This window comes from Carcharhinus amblyrhynchos, chromosome 8 (genome assembly GCF_965287045.1).
Source record: "Carcharhinus amblyrhynchos chromosome 8, sCarAmb.v2.hapA, whole genome shotgun sequence".
Classification (NCBI taxonomy): domain Eukaryota; kingdom Metazoa; phylum Chordata; class Chondrichthyes; order Carcharhiniformes; family Carcharhinidae; genus Carcharhinus; species Carcharhinus amblyrhynchos.
Genome location: NC_137331.1, coordinates 68,127,962 through 68,145,859, shown reverse-complemented (window position 1 = coordinate 68,145,859; position 17,898 = coordinate 68,127,962). Strand labels below are relative to the sequence as shown.

The 17,898-nt window shown below is 41.2% G+C and overlaps 1 protein-coding gene across 2 annotated transcripts in view; it reads right to left on the bottom strand.

Moving 5' to 3' along the window:
• Nucleotides 1-17,898, bottom strand: part of rb1cc1 (RB1-inducible coiled-coil 1) — a 166,746-nt gene that overhangs the window by 13,716 nt on the left and 135,132 nt on the right. For both annotated transcript variants that reach the window (XM_080194232.1, XM_080194233.1), the window contains one exon: nucleotides 10,557-10,684. In XM_080194232.1, coding sequence (XP_080050358.1) covers nucleotides 10,557-10,684 — 128 coding nt within the window. The remainder of the gene's footprint in view (nucleotides 1-10,556; nucleotides 10,685-17,898) is intronic.

The window sequence follows — 17,898 nt, the reverse complement described above, 5'->3', positions numbered from 1 at the left end:
TTATAAGATGTTGAGAGGTTTAGATCGGGTGGATTCTCAGCAGCTATTTCCCAGGGCTGAAATGGTCGCTACGAGGGGACACAGGTTTAAGGTGCTGGGAAGCAGGTACAGAGGAGATGTCAGGGGTAAGTTTTTCACTCAGCGGGTGGTGAGTGGGTGGATTCGGCTGCCGTTGGTGGTGGTGGAGGCGAACTTGATGAGGTCTTAAGAGACTTCTGGATGAGTATATGGGATTTAATGGGATTGAGGGTTATAGATAGGCCTGGTAGGTAGGGATATGATCGGTGCAACTTGTGGGCCGAAGAGCCTGTTTGTGCTGTAGTGTTCTATGAGTTAAAGATCCTGCAGTTTTCTTTTGTCCTTTTCATTCCTCAGCCTGGGAGCTTTTATTCTTAGACCTATTATTTCACTTTCTTATTTCCCTCCCTGTAGAATTTTCCTTTAGTGCAAGCAAGGCAAATCTTTCAACCTCCTTTTAAGCTCATAAAATTGGTCTTTTCAATCAGAATGTGAACTCCCAACCATATTCCTGCATGTTGAACCATAGTGTCATGCTACCTATTGCTCATCCCCCTCTCCTTGGCCCTTTCATACTAACCTTGTGGGCAAGTTTCCAGGGATATTTTAAATACTATCCCCTCTCAAAGATGATCTGCAAATTAATGTGAATCACACAGTATCTAGGCAGAGAAGCTGATTAGCAATCCTAGGGACCTAATTGTCTCTTAATTTAGAAGTAAATGGACGTTTAAGACACAACTGTTTACAAATCCACATTCTCAACACTTTCCTGGCACTTTGGAGACTCTGTTTACCCACTGTTGGCATACAAGCTGTTTCCGTTGTCTGCAATTGGAAACAGCTTGTGCATTCTTCCCAGTAGAACAATTTAGCTCTCCTTTAATCTCTAACAATTAAATCTCCCAGGCTTTCAATGAAGCAGATATCAGAACAGGTCATGTCCAGTTCATTTCACCTTCAACTAAAGGCAAAACCCAAAACATAATAATCTTTAAAAATTCATAATTGTAACATACGAGCATGAAAGGGAACACAAAAATCTGTTATAAATACAAACAATAAAACAGATTTTCAAAGGAATAGTGGGGCTGATTATTGTTTGAAAGGAAGATATTCTTGTAGATGCAGACGGCATGGCTGAGGTCAAACTTTGCACTGTCTTCATGAAAGAGGATGCTGTTAAAGTAGCAGTAATGACAGTGGAGAGAATAAAACATACTTGAAAAGGTTAGCAGTCCTCAAATTAAGTCAGCCTGATTAGATGAGATGTATCCTATGTCAGAGATGCTGATTAAGGGTGGAAATTGCAGAGGCTTGGCTGCAATTTTCAAATTCTCCTCAAATATAAAAGTGATGCCTAAAGATTGGAGGATGCTAGACCCTTGTGTTTTCATAACAAGGAGAGAAGGATAAACCGAGCAACTAACAGCCAGTTAGCCTAACATTAGCTGTTTTGAAACTCAGGCAATAATTTGGCACAAAATTCTTAGATACCTTGGAAAGCATGGGTTAAAAAATGAAAGTCAGCTTAGATTTGTTAAAAGGCAGATTGTGTTTGATTAACTTGATTAAATTAGTTATTTGATGAAATAATGGTGAGGGTTGATGCTGTGCATGTGGATTCCAGAAGGTGTTTGCTGAAGTGGTACAGATTAGACTCATCAGCATCCAGCTGGCATGGTGAGCAAATGGCTGGGGCCCTATTTACAAGGCTGCCAATAAGAAAAACCTTATAGTGGTGGAATTGTAAGAATGTCAACATACATATTAACCAGTGAAGGTAGGCTAATGATATACCATGGTGAACTCCTCCTTGGCTGATTTCTCAATTAGTACATCAAGGAAGGGGAGTTCATTTGACTCCTTCATTTTGAATTTGAACGTAGAATGAAAGCCCATTGAGACATGCAAGGAAACTATTAAATGCGACTTATTATATGTGACAGCCATTTGCTGATTCATTCCCCATTGCAGTGCCTTGACCATTCAGAATCAAGTTGTCTGGTTCAAATTTCAAACAATGCTTGGCAGTTACGTCAATCACCATCAACTGTTGCATTCTCCACGGCAATACCTCTACCCAGAGTCCACTTGCCAACCAATTTACATACTTCTCTCATACAGCACAAATTGTTTTGTCTTTTCTGGTATTCTTGTGAAGTGTCCTGATGAGTACTTCAGCCTCTCTCTTTTTTCAGCTGTACTAGCAAATTACTAAAAGAAAGATTTTAGTAAATTAATAATTCACTAACTGAGTGGCCTTTTCAAACATTTTAAATGAAAATCATGGACAGTCATATATTCTAGTCTATTGATCCTACCATTCCTGCAAACACACCTCTTACCACTTAAGGTTCAGAACATCCTTTTTGGCTGAAATGAGTAAAACTTGGCAACTTACTTTTATAAGAAAAACATGTTTACATTGAAGTGCATTTTGTTACCTTCATCAGAGATATTCCCATAAAGTGGTGACAAATCAGTATTAATGATCGGAATAAAATGCTCCTACAACAGACATGTAGATAGAGCTTCAAACTATATCGACCAGGTAGTGATTAACTCTGGATTACTTCTCAAGTTTCTGTACTGGTAGCTGAAATCTCCACTTTTTGACAAGGATGTTTATTGTTACATTCTGGGTTATATTTTACGTAAGCCTTTAAGATACTGTACTACACCCACTCTTCATTTTCCATTATGCCTCTACATTCCCCAAATCCTGGGGATTTATCAGCTTAGAAAAGCATTTTATACAATTTTTGTGAAGTATCACAGCGGCATCTTGACTAACCCAACAAATTACTTATTTGGAAGACCTACTGAAGTGTATAGTAGCAATGAAATCCAGTTACGCACTTTGAGTGTATTCAGTAAACCGATCACAATGTGAATAATGCATCAAACATTAAAGTACAGTAAATGCATCATTTATGCACATGTGGCCTATCCCTGCTCCTTATTTGTATTTTTGTATGAGCTTAAAATTTCACATGCAAGCTAACCCTGTAACTACAGATAATGTTATTGAGGCGCAGTAGGTAGGCACATGCAATGATGCAGCCTGGGTGAACTTTATTCAAACATTCATTTTAAAACTCAACCCTATAAAGTGCTCAGAGAGTCTACTGACGGTATGAACTAATCTTGGCAATAGCGAACACAAAGACAAAATGCTATAAAACTGAGTTCATGTCAATGTTTTAGAGTCAGATTGATCTGACGCTGCAATCAAGAATAGCTAAATATGGTAGATGCTTGAAATTTTTAGAACAGAAAATACTGTTAGCACTGAGGAGGTCTGGCAACGTGTATGGAGAGAAAGACTACCTGAAACATTAACTATCAGACAGGTCGATGACCCACCAGAACCTTTGATGAAAGATTGCATAACTGAAATGTTAACTCCGTTTCTTTCTCCACACAGCTGCCAGACTTGTTCAATGTTGACAGCATTTTCTCTTTTCATGATTACTTTAAAGGAATTTGTTTCAGTGATGTAAATGTGCAGTTACTTCAATTTGAGGTGTTCACAAAAGCTAGATTGTTCTTACAACCATCATCCTTACATTAACACTTTTGCATTGCAGCATACAAATAAAAGTATAATACTGAACAAGTTACAATTACAAAGTCTAATAGCTAATTATTAACTACAACTTTTCTTGCGCCATAAAATTAAAAATTAAATGCCATGAAATTATAAAAGAAATCATGTTCAACACCAAGTCTCAGAGGTCTTGTGTTTGACTTCTACGTCCGCTGACCTGAGTAAATTCAAAATAGGTCATTTCAATCTTTTATATCTACAAGGACAAGAAACCATCTCATAATAAACCAGGGATTTACAGTATAACATACGATTGCAGACTTGTCCAAACATGGCAAAAAAAGCAACAGCCTGTACAATCACAAAGAACATCAAAGCTGCTTCAATGTTTGATGACAACTAACTTGTCTCATTCACTCAACTTGTTAACCACCTCATCCAATGGTCATACTCTAGTCTCATCTAGTCCATCACACATAAGCATACAAGACATATCAGAGGCGCCACAGAGATTTTCCAACACCATATCATTCTCTAGACAGTGGCCTCATGTGACATGTGGCTATTCTTAATTGAAAAAATCATTACCATACAATCCGCACAACTGACCAACCAGCAGCAAGATCTGTTAATATGTACCAACATATTACGAACAATAGCCTATCAACAACAGCAGCATGATCCCACCCATATGTCTATCCTCCACTCTTTCACCTGTTTCCACTCAATCTTGGAGATGATCGGCAGAATATGGTGTCTGAAATATTAAAGCCAGTTTTTCTAAGGAGTAACTACCATTTTCAGAGTAAATTTTTCATGGTGTAACCATAAAATTGACTTATTCAATGTTAATGCTCCTACCATGAAAAGCTTCAAACAACTTAAGTTTAATTGTTAGAAAACACTGGACTGAAATGAAATGGCTGCTTTCCCCAAAGACACTCCAGGTACGACTGATGGATTTTTTCTATTTATTATTTTCATTGAGTTCCTGGAAAAGCCAGAATTTATTGCCCATCTTAATTACCCTTTACCACATGGTGAGCTGCCTTCTTTAACTGCTGGCAGTCCATGTGGTATAAGTACATCCACAGGTCTGTTTGACAGTGAAGGAATGGCGATATAGTTCCAAGTCAGGATGAAATGTGCCTTGAAAGGGAACTTGCAGGTGCTGGTATTTAAATGCATGTGCTGCCCTTGTCCTGTTAAGTGATAGAGGTTACTGGTTTGGAAGATGTTATTGAAGGAAACTTGAGTTGATACAGTATATTTGCCATGGTGCCAGTGGAGGAGGAGATGAATACTTTAGGTCATCGATGGGGAGCTGATCAACTGAGTTTTTGTATCTTAGATAGTGTTAAGCTTCTTGAGAATTGTTGGAGCTGCACTCGACCGGGAAAGTGGAGAGTTTTCGATCTGACTTGTGCCACATCGATATGGAAAGGTTTTGGGGAGTCAGGAGGTGAGTTACTCACTGCAGAATTCCCAGATCTAATCTGTTCTCGTAGCCATAGTAGTAATATTGCTGACCAGAAACTTAATTGGACGAATGGTAATCCCCAGGCTGTTGATGCTGGAGAATCCTAGAATCCCAGAGGCACTAGTTACAAAATTCCTCAGATTCTGGAAGGAGCCCAGTGGATTCAAAAATAAGCAGCGTAATAACTTCATTTAAGAAAGGAGAGAGACAAAAAGCAGGAAGCTATAGGTCAGTTCACCTTACATCTGTCATAGAGAAATTGCTAGAATCCACTATCAAGGAGGTTATAGCAGTATACTTAGAAAAATCATCATATTATCAGGCAGGGTGAATATGGTTTTGAGAGGGGAAAATCATGTTTAATTAAATCAATTAGAGTTCTTTGGGGAAGTAACAGGTAAAATGGATAAGGAACCTGCAGTAATGACGATTTTGATTTTCAAGGCACTTGATATGGTGCCACATCAAAGGTTATTACACAAATAATAACTGTGTAGGGATAATATTAGCACGGATAAAGGATTGGTAGGGAGCAGGGATAAATGATTATTTTTTGGGTTGGAAAGTTCTGACAAGTGAAGTGCCACAATGTTCGAGCCTCAACATGAACGATTAAGTCCACAAATCCCCAGGACTTGATGGCCTACACCTTTGGGTTCTAAAAGAGATGGCTGCAAAGCTAGTGGATGTACTGGTTATGTTTTTACAAGTAAACTGTAGGGAGGACACAGAGGCTACAGAGAGAAATAAACAACTTAACTGTGTGGGCAACAAGATGACAGATGAAGTGTAATGTAGAGAAGTTATTTACTCTGTTTGTAATAGAAAAGCAGAATATTAGTTAAAAGGTATGGAAATGCAAGTGTTGAGGTTCAAAGTGATTTAGGTATGTTGGTACAAGGAACACCAAGTTAATTTGCAGGTACGGCAAGCAATTAGGAAAGCAAATGACATGTTGGCTTTTATTGCAAGAAGACTGGGAAACAAGAATAAAAAGGTCTTGCTATAGTTGTACAGCGTTTTGACAAGACCATATTTGGAAAACTGTGTGCCGTTTTGGTCTCCAGATTTAAGAAAGGATATACTTGAATTGGAAGCAGTACAACTAGATTGATCCCTGGATGACAGGTTTATCCTATGAGTCAATTAAATTGGGTTTTTATCTCTCTAGGTTTCAAAGAAATCACCTTTCTTGCTTCCAAACTACAAAGATCCCAGGGAATTTCATAGGGTAACTATTGAGAGATTTTTCTACTAGCTAAAACATGGAGACACATAAAAGCATAAGAAATAGGAGCAGGAGTAGGCCATCTAGCCCTTCGAGCCTGCCCCACCATTCAATAAGATCATGGCTGATCTGAAGTGGATCAGTTCCACTCTCCCGCTCTCTCCCCATAACCCTTAATTCCCTTGTCTATCAAAAACCTATCTACCCGTGACTTAAATATATTTAGCGAGGTAGCCTCCACCACTTCAACGGGCAGAGAATTCCAGAGATTCACCACCCTTTGAGTGAAGAAGTTCCTCCTCAACTCCGATCGAAACTGCACCCCCCCTTATCTTGAGGCTGTGCCCTCGAGTCCTGCTGTCCTTTCTGAGCGGGAAGAATCTCTCTACCTCTACTCTATCCATTCGCTTCATTATCTAATACGTCTCTATAAGATCCCCCCTCCAACGAGTACAGACCCAGTCTATTTAGTCTCTCTTCATTGTCCAACCCCTTCATTTCCGGTATCAGCCTAGTGAACCTCCTCTGCACTCCCTCCAAGGCCAATATATCCTTTCGCAAGTGTGGTGACCAAAACTGCACACAGTACTCCAGCTGCGGCCTCACCAGTGCCCTGTACAGTTGCAGCAAGACTTCCCTACTTTCATATTCTAACCCCCTTGCAATAAAGGCCAACATTCCATTCGTCTTCTTGATCACCTGCTGCACCTGCAGACTGGGTTTTTGCGACTCATGCACAAGGACCCCCAGGTCCCTCTGCACCGTAGCATGCTGCAGCTTTTCGCCTTTTAAATAATAATCCCTCCTATTATTTCTGCCAAAGTGGATAACCTCACACCTGCTAACATTATACTCCATCTGCCAGGTCCTTGCCCAGATCTCTCTGCAGACTTTCCACACCCTCCACGCAATTTGCTTTTCCACTCACCTTTGTGTCATCAGCAAATTGAGTCACTCTACACTCAGCCTCCTCCTCCACATCGTCTATATAAATGGTAAATAGCTGAGGCCCCAGCACCGATCCCTGCGGCACTCTCTCCTCATAAGAGACCAATCATTTAGGGTTGAAATGACGAGGAATTATTTTACGCAAAGAGTTGCGTTGTGAATCTTTGGAATTCTCTACCTCAGGAGGGTTGTGGATGTCCATCAGTGAATATCTTCAAGACGAGCTTGACAGATTTCTGGTGTCTTAGGAAATTAGGGTATATGGGGAGCAGGGAGGAAAATGCCTGCTCCACATATTCATCCAAGATCAGCCTTTATTATACTGAAGGGTAGAATAGGCTCAGTGGGACATACGGTCTATCCCTGCTCCTATTTCTTGTTCACATGATTGACATTCTGAAATTGTGGTCAGTTTGGGGGAGACTAAGGTTAAACACTGAGTTTACCACTGATCCTCACCCACTGTACTACCACACCCCCATCTCCCATAAAACCTGTCCCATAAAGATGATCAACATATCGATGAGTGGGTGAATTTACATAATCCTGTAATGAATTGTTGAGGCTTCAGCCATGACAAGTCATATGGTCACATAGTAGCATGGTACTGCTGACAAGAAAAAGAGACTAGCTATTGAAGTTTTTTTGTCCTGCACTCATCAGGACAGATGCAAAAATACCAAAGTTCAAAAGCAGCAACAATTTGTACTGCATGAAACAGTACTGATTGATTGGTAAACTAACTCAGGCATTATCACGGAGAATGCATGAGAGAACATTGTCCAAACTTTTGCTTAATTCACAACAGGTGCACTACCTGGACATGCCTCCTTCACCCTACCTATAAGTAGGCACGCTTTTATTGTGTATGAACGAGTCACATTGCAAGTTTAACTGAATCTTAATTGGTTGTTCGTATAATTCTTGGCACATTTCAGACAGATCATGCTGAACAATCCCATCATAAAATCAAATCTAATGTCTGACATTATGTTCTAAGTTTTATAAGCAGAGACTGTTACCTCACAAGAGGTTATTGCAGAAGGTCAGGGGACATGGAGTTGGGGGTAGGGTGTTAGCGTGGATAGAGGATTGGTTGTCAAATAGGAGGCAGAGAGTGGGGGTCAATGGGTGCTATTCGGATTGGCGGTTGGTGACTAGTGGGGTGCCCCAGGGGTCGGTGCTGGGGCCTCAGCTAATTTACCATTTATATAGATGATCTGGAGGAGGGAACCGAGTGCAGGGTGTCGAAATTTGCTGATGACACCAAGATTGGGGGAAAGGCAAATTGTGCGGAGGGTGCGGAGAGTCTGCAGAAGGATCTAGATAGGCTGGGCGAATGGGCCAGGAAATGGCAAATGGAATTTAACGTTGGCAAGTGTGCGGTGGTCCACTTTGGTAGGAAGAATGGTAGGAAGGACTATTACTTACGTGGCGAAAAACTGCAGCAGGCGACGGTGCAGAGGGACCTCGGGGTCCTTGTGCATGAGTCGCAAAAACCCAGCTTGCAGGTGCAGCAGGTGGTCAGGAAGGCGAATGGGATGCTGGCCTTCATAGCGAGGGGGATTGAATATAAAAGTAGGGAGGTCTTGCTGCAGCTGTATAGGGCATTGGTGAGGCCGCAGCTGGAGTACTGTGTGCAGTTTTGGGCGCCGCACCTGCGCAAGGATATTTTGGCCCTGGAGGGAGTGCAGAGGAGGTTTACTAGGCTGATACCGGAGTTGAGGGGATTGAGCTATGAGGAGAGGCTGAATAAACTAGGCTTGTACTCGTTAGAGTTTAGAAGAATGAGGGGAGATCTCATTGAGACGTATAAGATGATGAATGGGATGGATAGGATAGAGGTGGAGAGACTCTTCCCGCTCAAAAAAGACAGTAGGACTAGGGGGCACAGCCTCAAGATAAAGGGGAGGCGGTTTAGAACGGAGTTGAGGAGGAACTTCTTCACTCAAAGGGTGGTGAATCTCTGGAATTCTCTGCCCGTTGAAGTGGTGGAGGCTGCCTCGCTAAATATTTTTAAGAAGCGGGTTGATGGGTTCTTGATAAGAGAGGGGATTAAGGGTTATGGGGAGAGGGCGGGAAAGTGGAACTGAGCCACAACAGATCAGCCATGATCTTATTGAATGGCGGGGCAGGCTCGAAGGGCTAGATGGCCTACTCCTGCTCCTATTTCTTATGTTCTTATGTAAATATGCAAAGTATTCTGCCTATTGTGAACAGTCAAAGGAATGTGCTGTTTAGTATGATCCACTAGTCATTGGGATGTATGGCCTACATATCTGGCATTACACCGGGACTGAAATTCATATACCACATTACTTTGTGTGGTAGGTAGAATTTTTTTTGTGGCTTGACAGTAACATCCCATTAATAGGAAATACTAGTTGTATTGTTACTTTTTCATTGAAGCATCTTCCATGGCAATGCTTTGACTAGTCAACTTGTCAACAAATGATCTATTAAAAAGATCAAGGGATACGGGTGGTGGGGGGGGTGGAATCATGATATTGAACTCGATGATCAGCCATGATCAAAATCAACGGTGGAGCAGGCTTGAACAGCCAAATGGCCTACTCCTGCTTTTATGTCTCTACGATTACACTTTCACCCAGTCTAAATTGTTGCTATCCTTTGAAATTTTGCATTCTTGCGGTCTGTCCTGAATGCAAGATGATAAATTTTGATCTCATGTCTCTTCAAGCAATATGTAAACCATTTACCTGCACTCAATCTGCCCAGTGACAAGTAGAGAAAATTATTCAGTAATAACTAGCATTAGGGCAAGATCTCAGAACTTGTCCACCTAATGTCTGTCAAATACTTAATTAGGAAATACCTGCAGACTTTTTAAATTGAAAGGTTTCAATCCGAAAATCACAAAACTTTAAAATATGGGTACCAACCACACTTTAGTTATTTATCTGTTTTTCCTACATTTCATATTCAAGGTGTCCACAATGTGAATAGAATGAGTTGCTGAAAAAAGTAAATAATTACACCATTTGTTGACTGTTGCTAATGATATGGAAACAACTGACGTGCACTTAAGTGACAAGCCCTCTACTGTTCACATGCAAAAGCAAGAAGGACAAATATCATGAGGTCAAACGCCAATACACTAAAAGAATATTATTCTCCCCCCACGTAAGAATTTAAATAATCTAGTATTGAACTGTTGAGGCTTTAGCCATGTCAAACATAAATCATTTTGTAGCAAAAGACCAGCTGCAGAAGGTTTTTGTTTTATACTCATCAGGACAGGTGCAAGAATACCAAATTTCAAAGCAAGCAACAATTTTATACTTCTATTCAAAACAGTACTTGCTCACCTGGTTTAAGATCCAATGCTCCCAATGACTCTGAATGCAGGAAGTAAAGTGTTGGGCCAACAGTGAACAGAACGTAGTTATCATGACGTTCATCCAAGATAATAAGCACTAAATCCCCAACTTGGAAACTGTAAGAAAAAGTGATAAGATATCAATGGTAAATTTGAATACTACTGATCACTCAATAAAGTTCAAAATATGTCAGTACACTTAAATTATATTCTTGCCAAAGAATGGTGTACAGGAGTTCAAAATTCAATTGAATTCTCCAATGCCTTCACATCCTTCCTAAACTATGGTGTCCAGAACAGAGTGCAATATTGTAGCTGAGGCTGAACTAGTGTTTTACATGGGTTTAACATAACTACTTCACTTTTCTACTCTATACCCCTATTGATAAAGCTCAGGATGCTATATGCTTTATTAACCTCTCAACCAATCCTGCTGTCTTCAATAATTTATACACATTATCCAGGGCCCTCTGCTCCTTCATTCCACACTTTAGAATTGTACCCTTATTTCATGATGTCTCTCTGCATTCTTCCTACCAAAATGAATCACTTCACACTTCACATTAAATTTCATCTGCTACTTGTCCACCCTTTCCACTAACCAGTATATGCTTTTGAAGTTCTAAACTACCCTCCTTACAGTTCACAAATTATTCAAAGTTTTGGATCATCCACAAATTTTGCTTTGTACATCAAGGTCTAGGTGATTATATGAACTCTGCTCATTGAGGAACTCCTCTATAATCTTTACTCCAGTCTGACAAGCAACTGTTCATGACTACTTTGTTTCCGATTATTTAATTCATTTTGTATCCATGTTCCTACTGTCCCTTTTAGTCCATGAGCTCTAAATGTACTCAAGTCTGCCATGCAACATATTATCAAATGGCCTTTTGGAAGCTCAAACACCACAACAGCAGCATTAACAACCCCTGTTACCCTCATCAAAAAACTTAAGCAAGTTAATTCAACATGGTTTGCCTTTAACAAATCCATGCTGTCTTAATTACCCCGCAATTTCTCAAGCGACTATTAATTTTGTCTCAAATTATTATTTCCAGAAGCTTCCCCATCATTGAAGTTCAACTGAGTAGCCTATAGTTGCTAGGCTTATCTTTGCACCCTTTTTTGAACAAGGGAGTAAACACTTGTAATTCTCCAGTCATCTGGAATCATCCTGACTCCACGGAAGATTAGAAAACTATAATCGGTGCTGATGCAATTTCCACTCTCATTTCTCTCAATATCCTTGGATGCATTCAATCAGTCCTGATGCTTTATCAGCTTTCGGACAACCTACTCAATGCCTTCTCCTTACCAATTTAAGACACTTCTACTACCTGAAGTACCTCTTCTTTCACCATTGCCTGGGAAGCATTTTCTTTGGTAAAGATGGATGAAAAGGATTCATTTAACACCTTAGCCACATAATCCCTTTTTTGGGCCTTAAAAATCAGCCTAATTTCTCCTCTTATCTTTTTACTATTTATATTCTTATAGAAGACCTCTGGTATCCCTTTTGTTAGTTGCCAGTTCCTTCTCATTAAAGATTAATTTTGCCAATTTTGGTCAATTAAATTTCTTGGGGAATCTCAAATATTTTGATCATACTATTTTTAACATAGATCAATGATCCAACGCATTTCACAGAAGTACAAGGACAACTAGCCACCGAGTCCAAGACAGATAAATTGGGGAATTCAAGAAACTCCTTTATCTAGGTTATTTAGTGTTTAGAATGCGCTACTTGCTACAAAATGGAATAGCTGAAGTGTACAGTATAAATCCAATTAAGAGGAAATTAGATAAACAAGCAAAAGAGATAGAAGGACATGTTGAAAGTAAGAGCTGAGGGTGGAAGCTCATGAGCAGCATAAACACCACAAACCTATGGGGCAAACAACCTATTTCTCTACTGGGACCAAACCTGACTTGATCATTTCTTCAAAATCCCCTACAGCCAGTTTCTCTATTATGGATAAAACTGCAGAAGCTGCTTCTACAACAGGTACTTAGGTCTGATGTCAGACTGAAGTGCAGCACTGTGTCGGTGTTTACTTAAGTTTTATTACCCTAGGTCAGTAGAAAATAAGCAGCAACCTTTAGATGATATATTTACTGCAATATATCTTGGGTTACAACAGGACAATGGAATGTGAAAAACAAGGAAGCATATAGCTTGGCTTTAGAAGTAGTTCATCTTTGGACAGTATTTAATTCTTATTTAAGCTGAGTATTCAAGTGCATTTAGGGAGAAATTCTTTTCTGTTGTTGAGATCCAGACTTGCGTTCTCATGCTGTTGGGGCCAGCAACTCCAAAGTCCCAACAGGCCTTGGCAGTTGTGTGTATGTGTAGGCTGGGAGTGGGAAGTGCATGCACAATCCAATACTAGTAGTCCTCTGGGCCAAGGATGGGCCCGATGAGTTGGCACAAAAATGGGGAGAGGAGCTCAACAACCAAGAGGAGTCCCTGACAGGGGTCATAAAGACCAGAAAGGGATAGATCCCAAAGAGAAGGGGGGGTGGGGGGGGGGCGGTGGTGGTGGTGCAGGGAAAGGAAGAGACAAGTCCCAGTTAAGAGGAAAGACACCCCCAACAGAAAAAGGCTGCAGTTGGCAGAGCCAAGAGGGCTCAGGAGAACATCAGGCAATCAACTGCTTTGTGTTGGGTAATTTCTTTGTCTTTCTGACCTTATAAAGTCTATTTTTGTTTATTCAAAATCCGTGGATTCTTGTGGCCTTACTCTTTTAGCAAGTGTCTTCAATCTCAAACTTTGTTCACTTTAAACAAAACATTGTTGGTCCCTAAAGCTGATCTTACCAAAAACTTGGATATCTGGACCAGCATCATAACATAGTCATTAATATTTGGGTTGAGTAAGGGAAATCTGAAATCATGCAGAACTTTAGTACTGATGGAAGTTTAATCTAACACTATGTGTGGGTGGCACGGTAGCACAGTGGTTAGCACTGCTGCTTCACAGCTCCAGGGACCTGGGTTCGATTCCCAGCTTGGGTCACTGCCTGTGTGGAGTTTGCACATTCTCCTCGTGTCTGCATGGGTTTCCTCCAGGTGCTCCGGTTTCCTCCCACAGTCCAAAGATGTGCGGGTTAGATCGATTGGCCATGCTTAAAATTGCCCCTTAGTGTTCCGAGATGCGTAGGTTAGAGGGATTAGTGGGTAAAATATGTGGGGGTAGGGCCTGGGTAGGATTGTGGTCAGTGTAGACTCAATGGGCCGAATGGCCTCTTTCTATACTGTAGGGTTTCTATGATTTCAAGTTATCTATATTTCTAAGCTGTACGCAGAGGAACAGAAATGCAGAGAGCTAGCAGAATAGATGCAGAGTGTGCGAAATAGGCCATAACGAATCTTCAGTTATAATCATAGGCAGCACATTTCTATTTCATGAACAAAAGGGATTGTGTAAAAAAAGAGAAAAGCGCAAGACCATATTCTGTGGAAGAAAAACTATTTTCACACATGCAGGAAACTGAACTCGGTGTATATTGGAGAAATTAGGTGAGCAGTAATTCAATGAAGGGTAATCCTAACCAGCATTGTGGCACAGTGGAGCAAGGTATCTTCCATAAGGCCAACAAGTTAGTTAAAAGAGGTAAAGAGGGCTTCTGGTGTCAGGGAAGCAAGTATAATTTTTATTTTAATGGCAACAGCAGATTTGATAATATGTTGCCTCCCCAAGTGCCACGATCAACATCAAGTGACATAATGAAAAACTTCCAGAAAGGGAGACAGAACAATTATCCACCCTGGTCACCACTGGAACAAAGCAGCATAGGTTAGCAGAACATCATGGGGTACTGCAGAGGTAGTTTATGGAAATCAGTAGCGTTTTTAAAAAAGCATCAAGAGTGGTAATCTCTGCACTGTTTTCCATACAAGGAGTTTGGCAGGGTATAGGAAAATTTATACAGTCATATGCGACTGCAGGGTTGAGGGGATGAGAATGATCGAGGTATCTGGGGCCATTTAGGGAAAAGAAAATTCTATATTGAATAAATGACCATCATTTGAATTGAAGTAGAAACAACAGACGTGCAGAAAGTCTGATTGAAGGGGAGCGGAAAACTATGCTTGAACTTGAAAATGGATTAGCAAAGCTTTTATGAAAAGAAAGAGGAGCAGGAGTAGGCTATTCGACTCATTGAGCCTGTCTGCTATTCAAACAGGTAATGGCTTATCATTTACCTCCCGGACCATTTTTCTCCACTATCCCCATATCTCTCGATATCATTAATATCCAGAAATATATTGATCATGTTCAAGACAGAAATCGATGAATGAACTTCTATAGCCCTCTTGTGGTAGAAAATTCCAAAGAATTACCATCTCTGAATGAAGAAATTCCCTCATGTCAGCCTTAAACGGCCTGTCCCTTATTCTGAGACTGTCCCCTGGTTCCACGTTCTAGGTTCACCAGCCACAGGGAACATCTTATCCACATCTACTGTATCCTACCCAAAGGAACCTGTAAGTTTCAAATAGATTCTAATAAAAGTTGGCAACTTTGCTAAATGAAGAAAATACCACAAAAAAAATGCATTTTTGAGATAGTAACAGATACCATTTATAGAAGCAGATTGAGGATGGCGTGGCTAAAGAATCTGCAAATGTGAATCAGAGCCTGCTTTGGTGAGCGTGCTAGGCTCTGATCTTTCATACAGGATTGGAACCCCTACTTCTGACCCTAATCAAAGCAGCACAAAATTAACTTCCTCTGATTTTTCAGGGCAATCTGCTGATGGGGGAGCTCAGTCAGTGCAGGAAAAATTTTAGAAGTTAAAAGTTTGTTTAGTAATCACAAATAGGCTTACATAAGCAGCAAGGAAGTTACTGTGAAAGTCCCCTAGTCATCACACTCCAGTGCTTGTTCCGGTATGGCGAGGGAGAATTTAGCATGGCCAATGCACCTAACCACATGACTTTCGGACCGTCGGAGGAAACTGGAGCACCCAGAGGAAACCCCTGCAGACACATGGAGAACGTGCAGACTCTGCACAATGACCCAAAGCCGGAATTGAACTCAGATCCCTGGTGTTGTGTGCCACCATGCTGCCCTCAGAGGGAACAGAAATAACGCTTGCATTTTACTGCATTAGCTACCATGTTCTGTTAAGTAAGAACGTAAGAACGTAAGAACGTAAGAAATAGGAGCAGGAGTAGGCCATCTGGCCCTTCGAGCCTGCCCCGCCATTCAATAAGATCATGGCTGATCTGTCGTGGCTCAGTTCCACTTTCCCGCCCTCTCCCCATAACCCTTAATCCCCTCTCTTATCAAAAACCCATCAACCCGCTTCTTAAAAATATTTAGCGAGGCAGCCTCCACCACTTCAACGGGCAGAGAATTCCAGAGATTCACCACCCTTTGAGTGAAGAAGTTCCTCCTCAACTCCGTTCTGAACTGCCCCCCCTTTATCTTGAGGCTGTGCCCCCTAGTCCTACTGTCTTTTTTGAGCGGGAAGAGTCTTTCCACCTCTATCCTATCCATCCCATTCATCATCTTATACGTCTCAATGAGATCTCCCCTCATTCTTCTAAACTCTAACGAGTACAAGCCTAGTTTATTCAGCCTCTCCTCATAGCTCAACCCCCTCAACTCCGGTATCAGCCTAGTAAACCTCCTCTGCACTCCCTCCAAGGCCAAAATATCCTTGCGCAGGTGCGGCGCCCAAAACTGCACACAGTACTCCAGCTGCGGCCTCACCAATGCCCTATACAGCTGCAGCAAGACCTCCCTACTTTTATATTCAATCCCCCTCGCTATGAAGGCCAGCATCCCATTCGCCTTCCTGACCACCTGCTGCACCTGCAGGCTGGGTTTTTGCGACTCATGCACAAGGACCCCGAGGTCCCTCTGCACCGTCGCCTGCTGCAGTTTTTCGCCACGTAAGTAATAGTCCTTCCTACCATTCTTCCTACCAAAGTGGACCACCTCACACTTGCCAACATTAAATTCCATTTGCCATTTCCTGGCCCATTCACCCAGCCTATCTAGATCCTTCTGCAGACTCTCCACACCCTCCGCACAATTTGCCTTTCCCCCAATCTTGGTGTCATCAGCAAATTTCGACACCCTACACTCGGTTCCCTCCTCCAGATCATCTATATAAATGGTAAATAGCTGAGGCCCCAGCACCGACCCCTGGGGCACCCCACTAGTCACCAACCGCCAATCCGAATAGCACCCATTGACCCCCACTCTCTGCCTCCTATTTGACAACCAATCCTCTATCCACGCTAACACCCTACCCCCAACTCCATGTCCTCTGACCTTCTGCAGTAACCTCTTGTGAGGTACCTTATCAAACGCCTTCTGAAAATCCAGAAAGAGAGTAAAGTAAGAGAGTAAATGTCTCAAAGCTTCTTTGAAATGCAACAGAAGGGTTAGGTCAGTGAGGAACTAGGTCAGGTCAGAGGAGGTAGTCAGGCGGCAGGGCTCATCACATCATTTTGAAGGCAGGGGGAGGGTGGTTGGTGGGGCTAATCAATTAGTGTCAGGAGATCAGTGAGTGATTGGGAGCTCAGTTGTGCAATTACACAGGTGTTGGATTAATCTTAATTAACATTTCCTAGGTAACTAACCAGTTAATGGGAACTATTTAAATTCTCTATCTCATTGAGATGTTTCTGGAAGGTCCAGAGAAGTAGGGGGATTGCCTATTGGAAGTTCAAACATCCCAGGTAATTTTCACAGAGTCACTGCACTGGGACTTCTGAAGGGTCTGGTGACACAGCTTTGGGAGGTACCTCAGGTCTCTGACTGGAAGATCTGGACCTTCATTTCCCCAGGGTTAGATTGTACGTTAGTTCAGAAGGTGCTCAAGATATCTTATCAATGATCAAAATTTCAGACTTTGATCTTGCAGGAAGAGTGATCATATTGTTGGGATTCAAAGATTTTGTAAAGGGACAAATAGTCCTTTTTCATTTCAGATAAAGAACAGGTACTACACTCTGTTGTGCAATGATCAGAATGTTATCAGACCTGATTTTTGTAACAAATGATAATGAAAAAAGCCTTTTTTTTTAAAAGCACAACTAGGTCAGCCACTAAATTTTATTTTAATGCTAATTGGGCAAATTAAGATTGCAACAATCACACGCAAAGTAAATTTTTACATTATTTGTCAATATTAATTTTAAACTTCTTCAGTTCTCATGAAGGATTACTTCTGAAGCATCAACTTGTCTGTACTCTCCACAGATGTTTTAAATGTGATCTTGTTTCAACTTTAAGCAAAATGTTTTCCTGATGTAATTGGATGAATGAAACAAATCTAAGTGATACCTTGTGACCTAACTTTTCCTAA